General features: G+C 43.3%; 1 protein-coding gene across 7 annotated transcripts in view; it reads left to right on the forward strand.

Annotated features, from left to right (window-relative positions):
• The window catches only part of DTNB (dystrobrevin beta), a 313250-nt gene that overhangs the window by 246086 nt on the left and 48990 nt on the right, over nucleotides 1-18174 (forward strand). For all 7 annotated transcript variants that reach the window (XM_075557010.1, XM_075557012.1, XM_075557015.1 and 4 more), the window contains exons 13-14: nucleotides 8167-8252; nucleotides 9138-9251. In XM_075557010.1, coding sequence (XP_075413125.1) covers nucleotides 8167-8252; nucleotides 9138-9251 — 200 coding nt within the window. The remainder of the gene's footprint in view (nucleotides 1-8166; nucleotides 8253-9137; nucleotides 9252-18174) is intronic.

The raw sequence follows: 18174 nt of genomic DNA on the forward strand, positions 1-18174 counted from the left end.
TGTGTACCTAGTGTCTGCATTCATTTTGGTCGAGTAAATTCACTTTCCTTTGGCCGCTGACCACAAGATCGGCAGTTTGACTCCACCTGCCACTCCACAGAAGAAAGATGAGGCTTTTTATTCTGTAAAGTGGTGCCGTCTCAAAAACCCACAGGGGCAGCTCTACTCTGACCTGTAGGGTCCCTATGAGTCAGAAAGGGTTCAAAGTCAGAGAGAGAGAGAAGAGAGAGAATCTAGACAGTGATTCCCTCTCCTCCCATCCCTGGTAACCATCAAAGGACATTATTTCCTATGTGCACACCTACTCCTAACTTTTTATAATAGTAGGATCATACAATATTTGTCCTTTTGTGATTGACTTACTTCACTCCGCATACAAATTTATCCGTGTCATATAACGTCTTCTCTAGACTCCTCATGATTTCTTACATTTGCCTAGTACTATTCCACTCTCTGAGTGTACTGTGGTTTGCTTGTCCGTCATCTGTTGATGGGCATTCTGGTTGTGTCCGTCTGTTTCCTGATGGTAAGAATGCCTCAGTGGACACCGCCGTGCACGCATCTCCTTGGGTCACTGTTAGGATGTAGACCTGGACGTGAGGTGGCTGGTTCAGAAGGTGTTTTTATTTCTAGATTTTTGGAGAGCTTGCCATGGTGCTTTCCGTATGGAGACGACGCTTTACAGTCTCACCAGCCGTGCGTAAGCATCCCCAGCTCCTAGCCGCCTCGCCAGCTTTGGCGGTTTTCTTGTTGCTTTTAATCACTGCCGGTGCAGTTCACAGAGTGGTTTTATTTGGGTCTCTCTCATAGCTAATGACTGGGAGCACCTTTTCATGTATTTGTGTATCACAGCGTCCCTTTGGTGAACTGTCTGCTCATGATCTTTGTCCATTTTTTTTATTAGATTGCATTTTTGTTATTTACGTGTTGCAGTTTTCTGTTTAGTTTAGAGATTAGACCTGTACTAGCTCATTGCCAAAGACGTCCTTCATTTGTAATTTCTCTTTTTAATCTCTTGATAAAGCCTGTGGGTAAGCAAAAGTGTTTCCTTTTTAGGAGGTCTCAGTTACCTAAACTCCCTTGTGTTGTTCATACATTAGTAGTTGGGTTTAATAGATTATTTTGCCCCAAACTAGATGCCTTGTTTTTGTTCTTGATCTATCCTCCATGAACTTGATAGTGTTGGCTTTAACGTTGACATCATTGGTCTGTTTTGGGTAGTTTTTGTGTCTGCTGTGAGGGCGGAGTCCTTTTTGACATTTTTCTGCAAATGGAGAATAAGTTTTGCCGGAGTCGTTTGTTAGAAAGCTCCTTTCTTCCCGGTTGAATGGACCTTGACCGTTTGTGGAAGACTGGCTACTGGTGGATGAATGACATCACTGCTGTTCTCGGTTTCGTTCCACTGGTCTAAGTGGCTGTCATTGAACCAATAGTTCTCTAACTATTCAGGGCTTCTTTCTTTCCAAATAAAGTTGGAGATCAGTTTTCCATTTCATTAAGGAATGTTGTTGGGGTTTGGGTTGGGATGGTATTGTAGTGTCTATAAATCACTGTGGGTAGTATTGGCATCTCACGGGGTTGACTTCTAGCTCATGAGTATTTCGTTTTGAGTATTGAAGCAACAAAACAAAGAAAGAGAAACAGGAAATGCAGATAGAAAAGGAAGAAGTAAAAGGGTCCTTAGAAAGTGTCTTTCCACTTCTGTACCTCTGTCAGTTTCTCGCAGGGCTGTTTTATCGTTTTTCTTGTAGAAGAAGTCTTCTACACCTCTGCCTAGGTTGAGTTTAGCTATTTTATCATTTGGGGTCTGTCCTAGTCATCTAGTGCTACTATCAAAGAAATGCCCACGGTGATGGCTTCAGCAAACAGACATTGCCTCGCCGTTCAGGAGGCCAGAGGACCACAGTCACGCTGGCTTTCTCGGTTGGTTCTGGAGGAAGGTTCTTGTCTCTTCTGAGCTTCTACTCCTGTGTAATCATCTGGCTTGGCATGCCTTTCTATTTTAGCTTGTTTTAATCTCCTCAAAACAGATTGACTCAAGGTATGCCCAATGTTCTTCCTGCCTCTTCGTCCTAACAAAGACCAAAGGGGATTATAACCACAGGCAGACTTTAGGATTTAACGTACATATTTGGGGGAAATACAGTTCAATCCATAAAAAGACTATTACAAATGGTGTTTTTTTTAATTTTAATGGCATTATCGTCCTTTTCAGGGTAAAGACCCAACTAATTGGGCGGTAGTGGGGGTTTAGCTCTGTCACTTCATCAGATCCTTCAGTTAGCTTCAGGAACATCTTTTGTGGGGTGTCTGGGGTTTTCTGTGGGTGGGATCCTGTCGTCTATGAAGAAGGATAGTTTTATTTTTTCCCAGTTTGGTTACCCTTTGTTTCCTTATCTTGCCCTATTGCTCCTCACCCATGAACTAAGCTTGCTTCGTTTCCAGATGGCTACACTGTGCCTTGCCAGTGGACAAAGTGCCCAGGGAGCCTTATTGCCATCTAATCTCTCCGTCCACTTGGTATTCAATATCATTTTTTCTTGCTTAAGTTTGCTGTTCAGGGTTCTAGGCCTTGTGTCTGGATTGTTATTGGTTTTCTCGTCTTTGCTTTAGAGCAGTGGTTCTCAACCTTCCTAATGCCACAACCCTTTCATACAGTTCCTCATGTTATAGTGATTCTTCAACCATAAAATTATTTTCGTTACTACTTCATCACTGTCATTTTGCTACTGTAATGAATTGGGTGATCCCTATGAAAGGGTAGTTCAACCCCCAAGGGGTCACGACCCACAGGTTGAGAACTGCTACTTTAGAGGAATTGGCATGGTATGTCGGACTAAGCTGCCATCTTGCTCTGCCTCCACTCATAATAGATTGTTAATTCATGGAAGTAGGAGACCACAAAACGACACCTACACAGTAATTACTCTTTGATTCCACCTCTTGGTACGTATTTTCAGGTGGGGCCTTTCCCCTGGGCAGCATGGAGGTCCTCTGGAGATCGGGGGTCCTCACTGCCTCGCACTCCCGGCATGGGATGCCAGCACAGCCGCCATCTTCAGGTCCTTAACACTTGGGAAGCCATGACCCCAATCCCTCTTTCTCTAAATCGTTTAAGCTGTTTCACCTTCAAGGAATTCAGTGGCTATTTACATGGAGCACTGTTTCCTATTGTTTTCAAGCCATTCAGCTTGTTTTCCAGAGAAAGAGCGGCTCCTTTTTCATCCCCTGTAGCACTGACCTACCCTAAACACTCGCATATAAGCCAGCCCGGCTATCAGCCAAGGCACCTAATTCTAGCACAGAAACGGCATTAACGATGTGCTGAAAGACTCGGCTTATATACAGGTATATACGATATATGGTACTTAGGTAACTTGCAGAATTGGAGGTTCAATTAGGAACCAACAACTGCAGTAAACTTGTTAAGCTGCCACTCGGCTGCTATGAAGAGAAGTTTATGGGACTCCTAGAGTGTAGCCTGCTTAACTGTATTTGTATCTAAAGGAGCGGGGCCATCCAAGTAGACCTGCTGTGCTTGTTAGGTAGATGCCCATTAAGAGGCTGCTGCTGTAGCCTTTTTTTTTTTAATGGGCCTGTCTTTCTTCAGATGCTACAACCCCAGAATCATTCACTGGGTCGAGGAGAGTTTTGAGTTTTCGTATTCAGTTTTGTTTTTGATAGTATGTACATGCCATGCCAGGATTTCAGTCAACCCCGGCACCGTATTCCCTCCTCAGGAGTAAGCCCAGTATTTTGTTTGGTTCGTTCTACTCTTCGGTTCCTACGGTTGTTTATGTACTCTTTCTTAGATTTGCAGGTAACGTGTAAAAAAGGGTCAAGAAATTTTTTTTTATTTTGCACTGCAATAATAACCAACATTGTAGAGCGTCGTGCTGCCACCTGTTTGGTCATTAAGTCCCCTCCACAACTCTCAGAAAATAGACCCACTTAGACATTGAACGCGTGGTGAAATAAAGTAACTCCAAAGTGATACGGCCAATGTCAAGCAGAGCTCGGATCTCAGCCGGGCTTCCATCCGTCATTCCTGCCCCTGTACAGCCATCTCTCCATCTAGCAGCCCAAGAGGTGTTGCTGCTTTTTAAAATGAACTTCTTATTTTAGAATAGTGTACGTTGATGTATGTATGGATTGTGATAAGAGTTGTATGAGTCCCTAATAAAATGTTTTAAAAAACAAACAAAATGATACTGTAATAAAGGACCAGTTAGAGCACACACACACACACACACACACACAAAATAGTGTACATTTACAGAAAAGCTGTGACGACAGTACTGAGTTCTCGTATAAACGACGCCTGTTTTCCCGAGTTTCTAACATCTTCCACGAACAGGGTACATTTGTTATACTTCTTAAACCAGTATTGACACAATGCTACTCAAGAACACCATGCTTTATTTGGTTTTCCTCGATTGCCCCCTTTTGGGCTCATGTTCCATTTAATGATCGTGTCTTAAGTTTCTTTGAACTATGACAGTTTCCAAGGCTTTCCTTGTCTCATGACCTTGACACTTGGGGAGTGCTGGCTTCATAGATAGCCCTTCAACTGGGATTTGTGTGTTGTTTTCTTATGATTACACTGAATTTATGGGTTTTAGAGATAAAGGCTTTGGAGATACCTTAGTGATAAAGTACTATCTTATCACATTACATCAAATTACATACTAGTCACAGGATTTATCACTGTTGAGAATGACCTTGTTCACCTGGCCCAGGTATTATTTGTTAGGCTTCTCCGCCACCACCATAAAATCGCTATGTTTTTCTCCTTTCACACTCTGCTCTTTGGAAGAGAATCACTGTGGACAGCGTGCGCTTGAGGAACTGGGAGTGAGGGGCCCCCTCCTTGAGAGTGGAGGATTTGCATTCGTTATTTGGCTTTCTTGCAGATTTGCGAATGCTTCCCCGTGTATTTATTTGTTTATGTCCGTAGAAAGCAAGGGTTTTAAAACACGTCATCAATTCCATATTCCCCTGTTCAAAATGCTCTAAAGGCTTCATTCCCAGATTTGGAATAAAATAGCAATTCCTCTTCATGGCTACAGATTTCCTCTTCAAGTTCATCTCCCCCACTTTTCATAGCTCACTCCCAGCCAACACTGCCCTGGACACCCCAGTCTGGAGCTGATGTGCGACCTTTGGGGGAGGAGAATGCCTCACCTTTTCTTTCATGGAGTGTCTGGTGTTTTAAACTTCTGACCTTTCGGTTAGCAGCCCGGCGTGTAACACACTGTGCCTTAGGGGCGCCTTTTCCTTTCTTTCCAGGTGAGCGTAGATTCCATGAAGGCAGGACGACCGTCTTACGATCCATCCCTAGCACTTCGACAGCATTGTCACAGGGTAGCAGCTGAGGAAATATTTGTTAACCAAATGAATAGATTCGTTATTTTGCTTATTGATTATAATGAATAGCAATAATTTGGTCTCTTCTGGCAAAATTCATCTGTTTTTCTGAACTAATAATTCCCTATCCACCTTTGTTTCTTCGACATCTTGGAGACATTCGAGGAAGGGAACATTGTTTGGTTTTGTTTTTAAGCAGCACTGTGGTATTTAAGGAGTCCTGGTGGCATAGTGGAAATGTCAAGGGCTGCGGACCACAAGGTCAGCAGTTCAAAACCACCAGCAGCTACTAGGGGAAAAGATGAGGCTTTCTACTCTCTTAAAGAGTCACAGTCTTATAAAGCCATAGGGCCAGTTCTACCCCGTCCTATGTGACCCAGCCCTATTGGGCCACTAAGAATTGGGATCAGCTCTGTATCAGTGAGTTTTGGTTTTGTTTTTAATGGTGTTTAATATAGTTTAAGAAATAAATAAAACCTTAAGTTTCTCTCTTTATTCAATGCACACACTTGATGGTGTTCACAATTTGGTTGCAGATTTGTTGGATGAAAGTGCCATCAATAAGACACTGAGCCTGGGGGTCCTCCTTGTGGGCTCGCCCGGCTAGGATTGCAGTCACTCCAGGGTGGACCGCTGCCTCACATTTTAAGCCTTCCTCCATCCCTCATCTGTTTAGATGCCTCTGTTGATAGTGAGTCTTGACTTCTTTGCTCGCCCCTCTCTGAAAGATGCCTCAACATGTTCGTTACAGTTACAACTGAAGAGTCTTTCAGAGTCTCAGTGAAGCTTGTCGTGGGTAATGACTGCAGTTAGCACAGAGTCGGATTCTTTATCGTCACATGACGCACGTTTCCTTTAGCACCCGCTTCCCCATCCGCATTGTCTCCCCTTTGAATGTTTCCCCTAGAAAACTTACTCAAAAAAGAAAGAACACTTACTCAGCAAGCTGTTGGTCCGCCCAAAACTCCTTCTTTTAAGAAAGACATATTTGGTAGTTTGATGGACTGCCTTAAATCTGATTTTTATGCTACTTTTTTACCTCTTTTTATTTGGGACATGCCATGTGAAAAAAGGATGACTTGTACCTTCGAACTGTGGGCACAAAACAAGGTTTTAGGAGGTGTCTGGAGCAGAACCAAGTAGATAAAGCAAATCCTCCAACCAATGGACCTAGTAGTGTGATCACAGACTTTCTGTTCTCCATCCTGATGGACTGAGTGGTACCGGGAGTCCTGAACACTTGTGCGCAGACCTGCGAGACACAACTGATCTGCAGAGACCTGGAGCAAGAGAAGATAAAAGAGGCTCGGGATTTGGAGAAAGAAGGAAACTGCAGATCCAGTTGCTTAGATGAACTCCAATTGCCTTTGCATGAGACTGGAAGAAATGGGGTGGGGGGGAGGCCTGGTTCCCATAACTGAACGTTTTGATCAAAGTAGCTGGATCTTGAGAAAAGGAGGAAAAACTGTGGGAAAGAACTTGAAATACCATTTGGGAGCCCGGCTTGAGCGTAATGTGGAGGCTGGGAAACCGCTGAATTTAGTGCTTAGAAACAACTTTTAAGCCTTGAACCACAATTGCCCGTGAAGTCATCATTAAACTAAACAACAGTTTCGCTCATCTAATACGGCGTGTTCACCTTGAGCACTGCGCTCTCTGAGGTTAAGTGGATAGCAGTAACTAAAACACAGATGAGAACTTAAAGGGCAGGGTCTAAGTTTAACCGTGGCAAAACAATATGGATATAGGGTAAATGATGACCTGTGACCTACATAACCATTGCCAATGAAATGTACCTTACAAAGTATTGCATGAGCACAGGCTGTGCATACTTTCACTACAATAAAATAACATGAAGTATGGTCACTGTAGCCACTTAGATTCCATTTTTATTAATCAATGAAAGAGAGACATTAGCCATCTTTCTTCCTACTTGGTGTTGATTGGCCGCCATAAATTCTTAGGGAAGGTCTCCAGGGTCAAAAACGATCACTGCAAATGAAACCACAATGACTTCCCTAAATACAGGATACAAACAACCTTCAGCATCCTGAGTCATTTGGGGCAATACAAATCAAAGTGATGCTGAGACACCACTTCACATCCCCGAGCACGCTTATGGTCAAAAAGTCAGACACAAGTGTTGATGAAGATGTGGGGAAATGAATCCTTACACACTTCTGGTGGGAGTGTAAAGTAGTGCAGCCACTTAAAAAAATAGCAGTCCTACTTTTAGGTATTTATGCAAGAGAAATGAAAACAGCACATGTCTACACGAAAACTTGTACATGGATATTCTCGGCAGCATTATTAAAAATATCCCCAAAGTAGAAACGGCCTAACTGCCTATCCATGGTAGTCTATGCATTCAATATTATTTTACCACCAAAAAATGAGGCACTGGTCCATGCAACAATATTGAAAACATTTTGCTAAATGAAACCAATCACAAAAGATCACATATTATGTGACTCTCTATTTGACATGTCCAGCACAGGGAAGTCTGTAAGAACGATTAGTGTTTGCCCAAGGTTGGAGGTGAATGTGGCAATTGATAACAAGTAAGCACGAGGGAATTTTTTAATGGAAAACCTTCTAAAATGAGACTGTGGCAATTGATGATACAGGTGTTTAAATTTCACTGGGACTCATTGAGTTGTACACTTAACATTTTAATTTTTACCTCAAAAGTCTGATTTGAAAAAAAAATCAACCCGTCCAAGGCTTTGAATAGCTTTGAATTAGACATGATGGGGGGAGGGGAGGGAGACCACAAACCTGTCTTTCTCTCTCCTTCAGCCCCGCCCTCCTATGGACTTGAGCTTTAACTTTGATGCCAACAAACAACAAAGACAGCTTATTGCAGAACTGGAAAACAAGAACAGGTAAGGAAGGACGCAGAGGTCAGGGCAGGGTGCAGTGCCCAGGATCAGTAGACGTCCGAGTCTCATTGTCCCCGTAGACCAGTTAGTTCTTGACCACACAGGATGGTTCCCACCTCCGTGAACACAGGATAGCCCAAGTTCACAGAATACCCTAGGCACGGATTTATCTCTATCTACGTGGTGCGTCGTCTGCGTAGTCCACAACCCTGCTCTGTGCCCTCCGATGGAGATTCTTTTTCTGCACTTTCTCCAACCCACCCAGGCAGTCCACATCCGCTGATTTCTTTCTCCACTCGACTCCCCAAGAGCCCTTTTGTTCTATCTGTTCATCTTGTTCTGACCCATTATGCCACATGTGACTGTCTAGTGTCTCATAAAAAAATTAAAGTAAGCCATTAAAAGGCTGGAGACCAGACAGTGCACCGCCATGCTCTGAAAGGTCAAAGCCAGGACAAGGAGATTGGACCTAATGAGATCAGCATAGGGAGAAGAAATGGCAGCCATCAATCAGTTAGGGAGCCCAAGGAACACTGGAAGTCAGCCCAGGGCCTGCATGAAGAGGTTGGAAGGAATTCGCATCGATTCTCCATGGAAAGGACAAAAAGTGTTCGTTTTCCTTCCATGAAGATTTCCCGAGATTTCCAGAAGAGCATTTTACATAGATGTATTTATAGTCACCGAAGTTTTTTGGATTTTTCTGGTAAGGAAGCATGAGCAGGGGGAGCAGTAGTAACAAGGTGTTATTTCAAATGCTGCCCATTTAGAAGCAACCAGAACCAGATTGGTAAAGGAGGTGCTGCTGGAGCCATGATTTCTAACCGGGTGGCAGGGTGGTGGGTTGTGAAGCACTATGAACACCTCTCCCCTCCCACCTTCCCTCCCTAGAGAAATCCTGCAGGAGATTCAGCGTTTACGTCTGGAGCATGAGCAGGCCTCCCAACCCACCCCCGAGAAGGCCCAGCAGAACCCCACGTTGCTGGCAGAGCTGCGGCTGCTAAGGTAAACAGGAAAGGTGAACCGATGTCCCCAAACTGTCAGAATCTATCAGCAAATCAGATGAATGCAATGCCAGCTGTTTATCAGTATAGCTAGTCCCTTAGACAGTTCCAAATACATACTCATTTGATTATTGCTTCAGCGATTTGAGTTCCACTAATTACTCTGGGAGCCCTTGTGGTGGAAGGGGTTAAGCGCTGGGCTGCTAACCCCCGGGTCAACATCTTGAACCCACCAGCTGCCCTTAAGAAGGAAGATGGGGCTGGCTACTGTTGTCAAGCTTCACCGTCTCAGAAACCGAACGGAGCGGGTCCACTCTGTCCGGTAGGGTTGCTGGATGTCAGAATCTATCTGATGGCAGTGGGTGTGAACCACTGGGAGAATGTAAACCATGATGGCAGAGCAGGGAACGTAGCCGCCTCCCCGTGCAGCTAATGCTTTAAGAGGATTATATGCAGTAGGGGGCTGCCAAGGTCAGTTGCATAACATAGTCCACAGAGACACCATTCTACATCCTACTTTGGTGAGTAGTCACTGGCATCGTAAAAGCTCGTGAGTGGCCGTCTAGTGTACACGTCTTGGTTTCCCCTGGTCTCTTCCAGGGGAAGAGCCGCTGTGCCCATCCATCCCGTTGCCTGTCTCTCCACCACTTGCCTGTCAGCTTGTCACACTGGTGGCTTAGGTGTTGCCTTGATGCTGGAAGTTATGTCACTAGCGTTTCAAACACCAGCAGGTCATCCAAAGTGAACAGGTTTCAGCAGAGCTTCCAGGCCACACACAGACATCGATGACGGACTCAAATTCCCACTCCAGAGGCCAGAGCCACCGAGCATTTTATGCCTAGCTTTGAAACCCCGTCGGATCCTGAAGGGAAGCAGAACCTTGGTGGAGATCGTGCCGGCAGATGGGCCCCTCGGGGTGGAGGGCACGTGAAATGTGACTGAGGAAGAGCCAGACTGCTGCTTAGAGGCAAGGATGGTGAGACTTTGTCGTACGTGCTTTAGTCATGTTGTCAGGAGAGACCAGTCAGGGGCAGCAAAAAAGAGGAAGGCCCTCAACGAGATGGGTGGACATGGTGGCTGCAGCAGTGGGCTCAAGCGTCGGCACTGTGGTGAGGGTGGCAGTGCTTCATTCTGTTGTGTGTAAGGTTGTTGTGAGTCTGACCCTATTTGATGGCACCTAACAACTGCCACCTGGTCTGGGAGAAAGAAGCGTGAGGACGAATCAAAGACGCATGGAAACATTGAGTCCAGTGAACTAATGGACCACCCAAACAGGACGCTGAGACCAGGAAAACTATGTGGTGCCCAGCTACCAGCATCAGCTTCTTTGAAAGGGATCATATTAGATAGGGCAAAAGAAAAAAGTGGAATAAGAACTCAACATCATAAAAAAAAGACCAGACTTATTAGTTGGATAGGGACTGGTAGACTCACAGAGACTATGGCCCTTAGTCGCTCTTTACACTTGGAAATGAACTCATTGTGATGGTTCAATTTTTGGCAAACAGTAGGCAGTTCTATAAGAGGAACAATAATGCCAGGGAGGTATGCACACCTTAGAATAGTCATCCATTCGAGATGAAAGAGACAGCATTTACCCAAGGACAGAGTCCAGAAGGGTCAGGAAGGGAGGAGTGGACGGAAGAAACACAGGAAAGGAAGTGGAAGAGGTGATGTTCACTTCGATGATTGCAATCAATGTCAAGAATCAAAGTACAACTTTGGGTATCTTCCACCTGACTGACTTTAGAAACCATCGCTAGAATAGATTTGATGCATTCAACTCTAATATTTGACCACCAAGTTAGGATATCATCATCCACGGAGAAAATAAAAGGCTATGTAAAAGACAGGAAAGGAGCTGATACCAAGGGCTCAAACAGGCAGTAAATGTTTAGAAAACGATGATGGCAACATATGTACAAATGTACTTTGTGCTTGATACAATTGACGTATGGATTGTTATAAGAACTGTAAGAGCCTTTAATAAAAGGATTTATTTAAATTTTTTTAAATGATCTTTACAAAAAGCTGCCAGGAGAATTCCTAAAATGTGAGATGATAATAAATTGAAATCTTAACTTGGAGGAAAAAAGAAAATAAAGGACAGGAAAAATAAGGATTGTTATAAGAGCTGTAAGAACCCCCAATAAAATATTTTTTAAAAAAACACACAACAAAACCTTTTTTAAAAAAAAGGACAGGAAAAAGTAGAAAAGTCCAAAATGAATGTCAGAGAAGACTCTGAAACTTGCTCTTGAACAAAGAGTATTAACAACTTGTTACGTGCTGCTGATGCAACCCTGCTTCCTGAAAGTGAGGAGGACTTGAAACACTTGCTGAAGGAAGAGGATTGTAGCCTTCAGGATGGGCGATAACTCAATGTACAGAAGATAATAACCTTCACAACTGGAGCAATAGATAACATCATGATAAATGGAGAAAAGATGAATGTTAACAAGGATTTTCTCTTGCTCAGATCCACAGTCGTTCTCATGGAAGCAGCAGTCAAGATCAAATGACGCATTGCCTTGGGTAAATCTGCTGCACAAGATCTCTTTAAAGTGTTGAAAAGCAAAGAGGTTAGTTTGAGGACTAAAGTGTGCCTGACTCAAGCCTTAGCTTTCAATTGCCTCATATGCATGTGAAAGTTGAAAGTTCTTTGGAAGACCAAAGAAGAATGGATGCATTTGAATTATGGATTCCGACAAAGAATTTTGAAAGTGCCGTGAGCAGTCAAAAGAAATACAGCCAGAATGTTCCTGAGTAGCAAGAATGGGGAGACTTTGTCTCGTGTACTTTGGACATGTTGTCAGGAGAGACCAGTCCTTGTAGAAGGACATCATTCTCGGTAGAATAGAGGGGCAGCAAAAAGAAAGGACGGGCCTCCACGAGATGTATTCACGCAGTGGCTGCAGCAAGGGGCCCAAACAGAGAACAACCGTGAGGGTGGTGTGGGACCAGGCAGTTTTGGGTTCTGTTGTATGTGAGGTTGTTTTGAGTTGAAAATGACTCAATAATGTCTAACAACAACAACAACAAAGCAGTGAGAAGAAATGAGGGCAGTAAAGAGCTGAACAAAAGATTGCAATAAGCAGTGGTAAATCACAATGAAAAATGCAAAGACATGGATTTAGAAAACCAAAAGGGAATAAATAATACACCCAACATTGCTCAAACTAAAAGAAGCAAAAAAAAAAATCAGGCTCAAGTTGTCACGTTGACAGACTGGGTATCAGTTGAATAGGCACGATTTACTGTACAAAATGATCAGTCATTTCAGGAAGCAGAATATGACCTGGAAGCACAGTTCTAAAGGAAGAAGTCCTAGCTGTATGTAAGGGATTGGCAAAAAACAAGGCTCAGGCACTTGATGGAATAGCAGATGGAGTGACCCGGCAAACTGACACCTTGCTGGAAACACTCCCGAGCCTCTGCCAAGACATCAGGAAGACAGCCGGCTAGAGTGATGCTTATTCGTGTCCATGCCAAAGAAAGGTAATCCAGCAGGATACAGGAATAGTCAAATAATGTCATTAATATCACACGTAAGTAAAATTGTGCTGAAGATAATTTTCAAATAGTTACAACAGTACATAGACAGAGAACTTCCAGAAATCCAAGCTAGATTGCGAAGAGGACATGGAATGAAGGAGATCGTTGCTGATGTCAGATGGATCTTGGCTGAAAACAGGGAACAGCAGAAAGATGTTGACCTGCGTGGCATTGACTCTGCAGAGACCTGTCGCTGCCTGGGTCATAACACACTGCGCATAAATTGAGAAGAATGGGAATTCCAGGCACTTTAATTGTGCTCCTGTTGGCTTAGAAGGCTACACACTGAGCTGTTAACCACAAGGTCAGTGGTCCAAACCCACCAGCTGCTCCTCAGGAGAAAGATGAGGCTGTCTACGCCCACAAAGACATACAAGTCTCAAACCCCAACAGGTTTATTGTGTCCTATAGCGTTGCTATGAGTTGGAATCTACTACTCAATGACAATGAAGGGTTTTTTTTGGGGGGGGGGTGTTTGTTAATTATTCTCCTATGTAACTTACATAGACCAAGAGACAGTCCTTTGAGCAGACAAGGTGGTTCAAAACCCATACTTGATGGTTCAGCATCCAGACAGATGTACATCAGGGTTGCATCCTTGCACCGTATTTACTAGTCGGTGTGCTGAGCACAGACTCTGAGAAGTGGTGCTGTTTGAAGAAGAACGCAGCCTCGGGATTGGAAGAGGACTCGTCAACACCTGCAGTGTGTGATGGCACTACCCTGCTTGCTGAAAGCAAAGGAGACTAGAGGCACTTTTAAAAGCCTGTTTTATTAACATTTAATTCACATATTAATCAATGGTCTAACCACATTAAAAAGAGTTTTACAGTCTTCAACACAATCAATTTTAGTGCATTTTATTCACTTGCATTCATTCTTTTTAACCTTATTTCTCCCAACTTTCTCTGCCATAACCCGAAGAAACTGTTAATCCAGTTACAGTCTCTATAGGTTTACTATCCTGGCTTTCATATAAAAAATATATATACACACACACCAAAAAAGAGAATAACAAAACAGAAAAACCTTGATTAAAAAAAGCAGAAAACATTTAAAACTAGAACAAATTTAAAGTGAGTCGAAAGGAGGGGAATAAACACCAGAATTGAAGGAGAATGGAAACGTGGATCGTGTAAGTTAAGGCAGAGTAATAATAATATATAATATACTTAGGGTTGAGGGGATGGCAGGGTGGGGGAGGGAGGGGTAAAGGGAGCGGATACCAAGGAGTTCAAGAAGAAAAGAAAATATTGAAAATGATGAGGGCAGCAATTGTACAATTATGCTTGATCTGATGAAACTATGGAATTTAATGATATATATAAGAGCTCCTCATAAATGTTTTTTAAAAAATGTGTCCCAGGAGGATTAAGGGAGGGTGCGGGGGGAGGGGAATCTACCATAAGGATCAGCCTAGAACCCTCTCCCAGGGGGACGAACAATGGAAAAGTTGATGAGGGGTGATGGAGAACCATGTAAGATATGGAAATAATAATCTATAACTTATCAAGGGTTCGTGAGGGAGGGTGGGCAGGGGAGGGAGGGGGAAGCAATGGGCAGCTGACATCAGGGGCTCAAGTGGGAAGAGGATGCTTTGATAATGATGATGGCGGCATATGTGCAAATATGCTTGACACACTGGATGAATGATGGATTGTGATAAGAGATGTAAGAGCCCCCAATAAAAGTAAGAAAAAATGTGTCAAAAGGAAGAACAAATGATAAGTGTTAAATTTTAACCGAACTTCATCTGCATGGACCCACTTTCTAATGCCCTCTGTCTGAAAGCAAGACTATTCACACTCCTGGCCAGTAGTCAGAGAGAATTCTCGAAAAGCTTAATCTACGTGGGCCTGGGGCCCCTGCAGATGGACGTGGGACATTCACTGTCATCCATAGGCTTCTGGAAACGGGATGAAGCACTTCCTCTTGAAAATCAAAGACTACAGCCTTCAGGATGGTTTATACCTCAACATAACACAAAAGTCTTCACAAATGTCCCAGTCAGCAATATGATAAATGGAGAACAGGTTGAAGTTCCCAAGGGCTTAATTTTACGTGGATCCATAGTTAACACCCATGGAAGCAGCAGTCAAGGAATCAAACATCATCCTGCACTGGGGAACTCTCTTTACAATATTAAACCGCAAAGGTGTCACTTTGAGGTCTGAGGTGCCCCTCATCCAATCACGGCATCTTCCATTGTCTCCCGTGCATGGACGCACAGGAGCATAAGGAGACTGAAGAAGAATTGGTGCCTTTGGGTTTGGGTACTGGCAAAGAATACTGAATAGACTGGACTTCCAAGAGAATGGCCAGATCTGTATTGAATGAAGGCAGAATGTGCCTGATAAGCAAGGAGGGTGAGACTTCATCTCACATGCTTTGGACATCATGCAGAGAAAGCGAAGCAGAAGCCGGAGAAGAACCTCGTGCTGGGCAACGGAGAGCAGCAGTGGGAAGGTGGAAGGCCCTCGGGGAGATGGAATGGCACCATGGCTGCCGCCATGTGCTCAAACAGAGCAGCAAATGCCAGGATGGCATAAGACCAGGCACGATACCAACACAGAAAGGAGAAGGCAAGGAGGGCAGGGCAACTGGATGGATGGAAACTGGGAAGAAATGGTGAGAGTGCAGGCCCATCGCAGCCATTTTAAGCAATATCAGCAATCATGAAACAAATTGTGAGTGAATTGTTGAACGGGATGTCATTTGTCGTGTAACCGTTCACCTAAAACACCATAAAATATTGCCCAAAACATATCAGGCCAAAGAATTGAGATTGATAACAACCTCAGCTTCCACTTCATTGCTTTTTGGTGGGAATGGGGGCATGGTCTGCCTTTCGGGGTGCCGCGTGCTACAACACCCTTTGGGGCACTCTGCTTTTGGCGTAGGTCACAAAGGAGCTTCAATGGGGAATAGAGCTGATTGCTCTTCCGTAGGTGCCGACTCTTTAGATTTCTGAAGTCAGTCAAGGAGCCATACACAATTTAAGTTCAAAAGTTAAAAATCGCTGGAAGAATGGAGAGTCTCGTCCTCCTGAAAATCCATTTTAGCTTTTCAGTTTAGTTGGGCTGACATTCGGGTTGCCCTGGGGTCCCCTGTCACACATATGAGGTAAACGTCTAGAGGTGTTCTACAGGAAAGCTGGAAGAACCAAAGTGCTGCTGACTCGGGCAGAGGAGAACTCTCGGCTCTCCACATAAGTGAGCCCTGTTTTCTTTTCCCCACCTTGACTCGGGCACAAAGGACTATTTTCGTATCTAGAAAAGCAAGAAGCTTGCTGTATGTGAGTCTTAACTGTTGCTTGAGCTGTGGTTGCTAAAAGAGCTCAGTTCATCTGGAAGAATCCTGATATAGGCCAGGGCTGAACCTGGGGCCACATAAGGCAGGAAGAAGCAGGAATTTAACGACATCCAGTGAGTGAGCAGCTGAAACCCCAGGAGACGGGAAGAAGATGTTGTTGGGTGTTTTTCATCTTAGAAGCAGCTGAGAAACGAGAGACTCTTTAAAAGATTGTGGTGGACAGGCGGAATGGCTGTGGAAGGGAGAGGGGGACTATATCTGCAAACATACATAGATTTGTCAGAGGCTGCTCTTACATGGATACCATATGTACTCATATATAAGTCAACTTTTTCTTTTTTCCTTTTTAAATCCATTTTATTGGGGGCTCGTACAACTCTTACCACAATCCATACCTACATCCATTGCATCAAGCACATTGGTACATTTGTTGCCAACATCATTCTCAGAACATTTTCTTTCTACTTGAGCCCTTGATATCAGTTCCTCACCACCTCTACAAACCCTTGATAATTTATAAATTATTATTATTTTGTCATTCCTTACACCGTCCAATGTCTCTTATGCAGTTTTGTGGTAAAAATTATCAGCCTCGGCTGATATGCGGGTTGGCTTATACTCGAGTACATACGGTACTTACCTTTGGTGCACACATACCCATGACTGTGGGAGAACAGGCAAGGGGACACGTTATAAAGCTTTCTTGGACATATCTAAACAACTTGTGGGAATGCGTTTCTGGGCCAAGGGGCACAGGGCCGTAGTCTTGGGGAACATCAAAGTCAATTGAGATAACGTAGTCCACAAAGACAATGTTCTACAGCAACTTTGCTAAAGAGCAGCGAGAAACGTAAAAACTCATGAGGAGTCATCAAAGTTGCAAGTATCGGTCTGTCCCTGTCCAGAGAAAAGAGGAGTGAAGAAAATTGAAGATGAAAGGAAACAGGCCAGTGGACCGAGGGACCACCCAAACATCCATTTTCCATTAGATGGTGCCCAGCTACCACTACCAAATTCTCTGAAAGGAATCACATTGGAAGGACCTGGATAAAATGCGAGAAAAATGTAGACCAAAATTTAAAATTATAAAAGAGACTAGGCGTACTGGTTGGATAGAGACTGGTGAACTTCCCAAGATGATGGCCCTTAGCTACCCTTCAGTCTGGAACTTGCCCATCTGGCTCAGTTTTCAGCCCAAAATACACAGGTCTGTCAGGGGAACAAGAACACCAGGGAGTTACTTCCACGTTCAAATCAACCATTTGAGTTCAAAAGGTAGTGTCCACAAGGACAGGGTTCAACGAGATTGAGAGACGAGGAAGAGTGGAAATGAGACTCAGGGACGATGTGGGCCAAGTGTGTTGTCACCGTGAGAGGATTACAGTGGATGATGTGAGACGAAATGTGCCTAAAGAATTGAATGTAAAATTGATGATCTGCCCTATAAATCTTTTATCTCAATTCACAGTAAAAGTTTTTAAAAAACAAAAATATATAAAGTGTCCTTGAATAATTGATGCAATAGGAAAAATATAGTGGCTCTCTCCTTTATACCATATATAAAAACCAATACCAAAGGAGTAAACATGAAAGACAAAACTTGATGAAGAAAATGTAGGAGAATATTTTAGAATTTTAAAGTAGAAATAATTTTTCAGTTATAACTTATAAAAGAAGGAATTGGTAAATTCAACTACATTTAAAAAGATGGAAAAATACAATTCATGTTAGCAACAAAAATAATAATGTACGTATACATTTATGAAGATAATTACTTAACTTTGATGAACAAGAAAAGAGAGACAGCTTACTCAAGAAATAGAAAACCTAAACAAGCCGAACCATTTGATTTCTTTCTTCTTTAACCCACAGGTATTTGAAAAACTCTATCTGCTAATGATTTATACACTGAATATCTTCCATTCAATATTCTAAGAGGACTTATTTTTCATGGAACCTGACAAACTCTTAATGTAAAATAATAGAATTATAAGAGCCTCAAAAATATAAAATATTTAGGAATAAATCTAGCCAGAGACATAAAAGGCCTGTACAAA

The sequence above is a fragment of the Tenrec ecaudatus genome, chromosome 8, assembly GCF_050624435.1.
Source record: "Tenrec ecaudatus isolate mTenEca1 chromosome 8, mTenEca1.hap1, whole genome shotgun sequence".
NCBI classification, from domain to species: domain Eukaryota; kingdom Metazoa; phylum Chordata; class Mammalia; order Afrosoricida; family Tenrecidae; genus Tenrec; species Tenrec ecaudatus.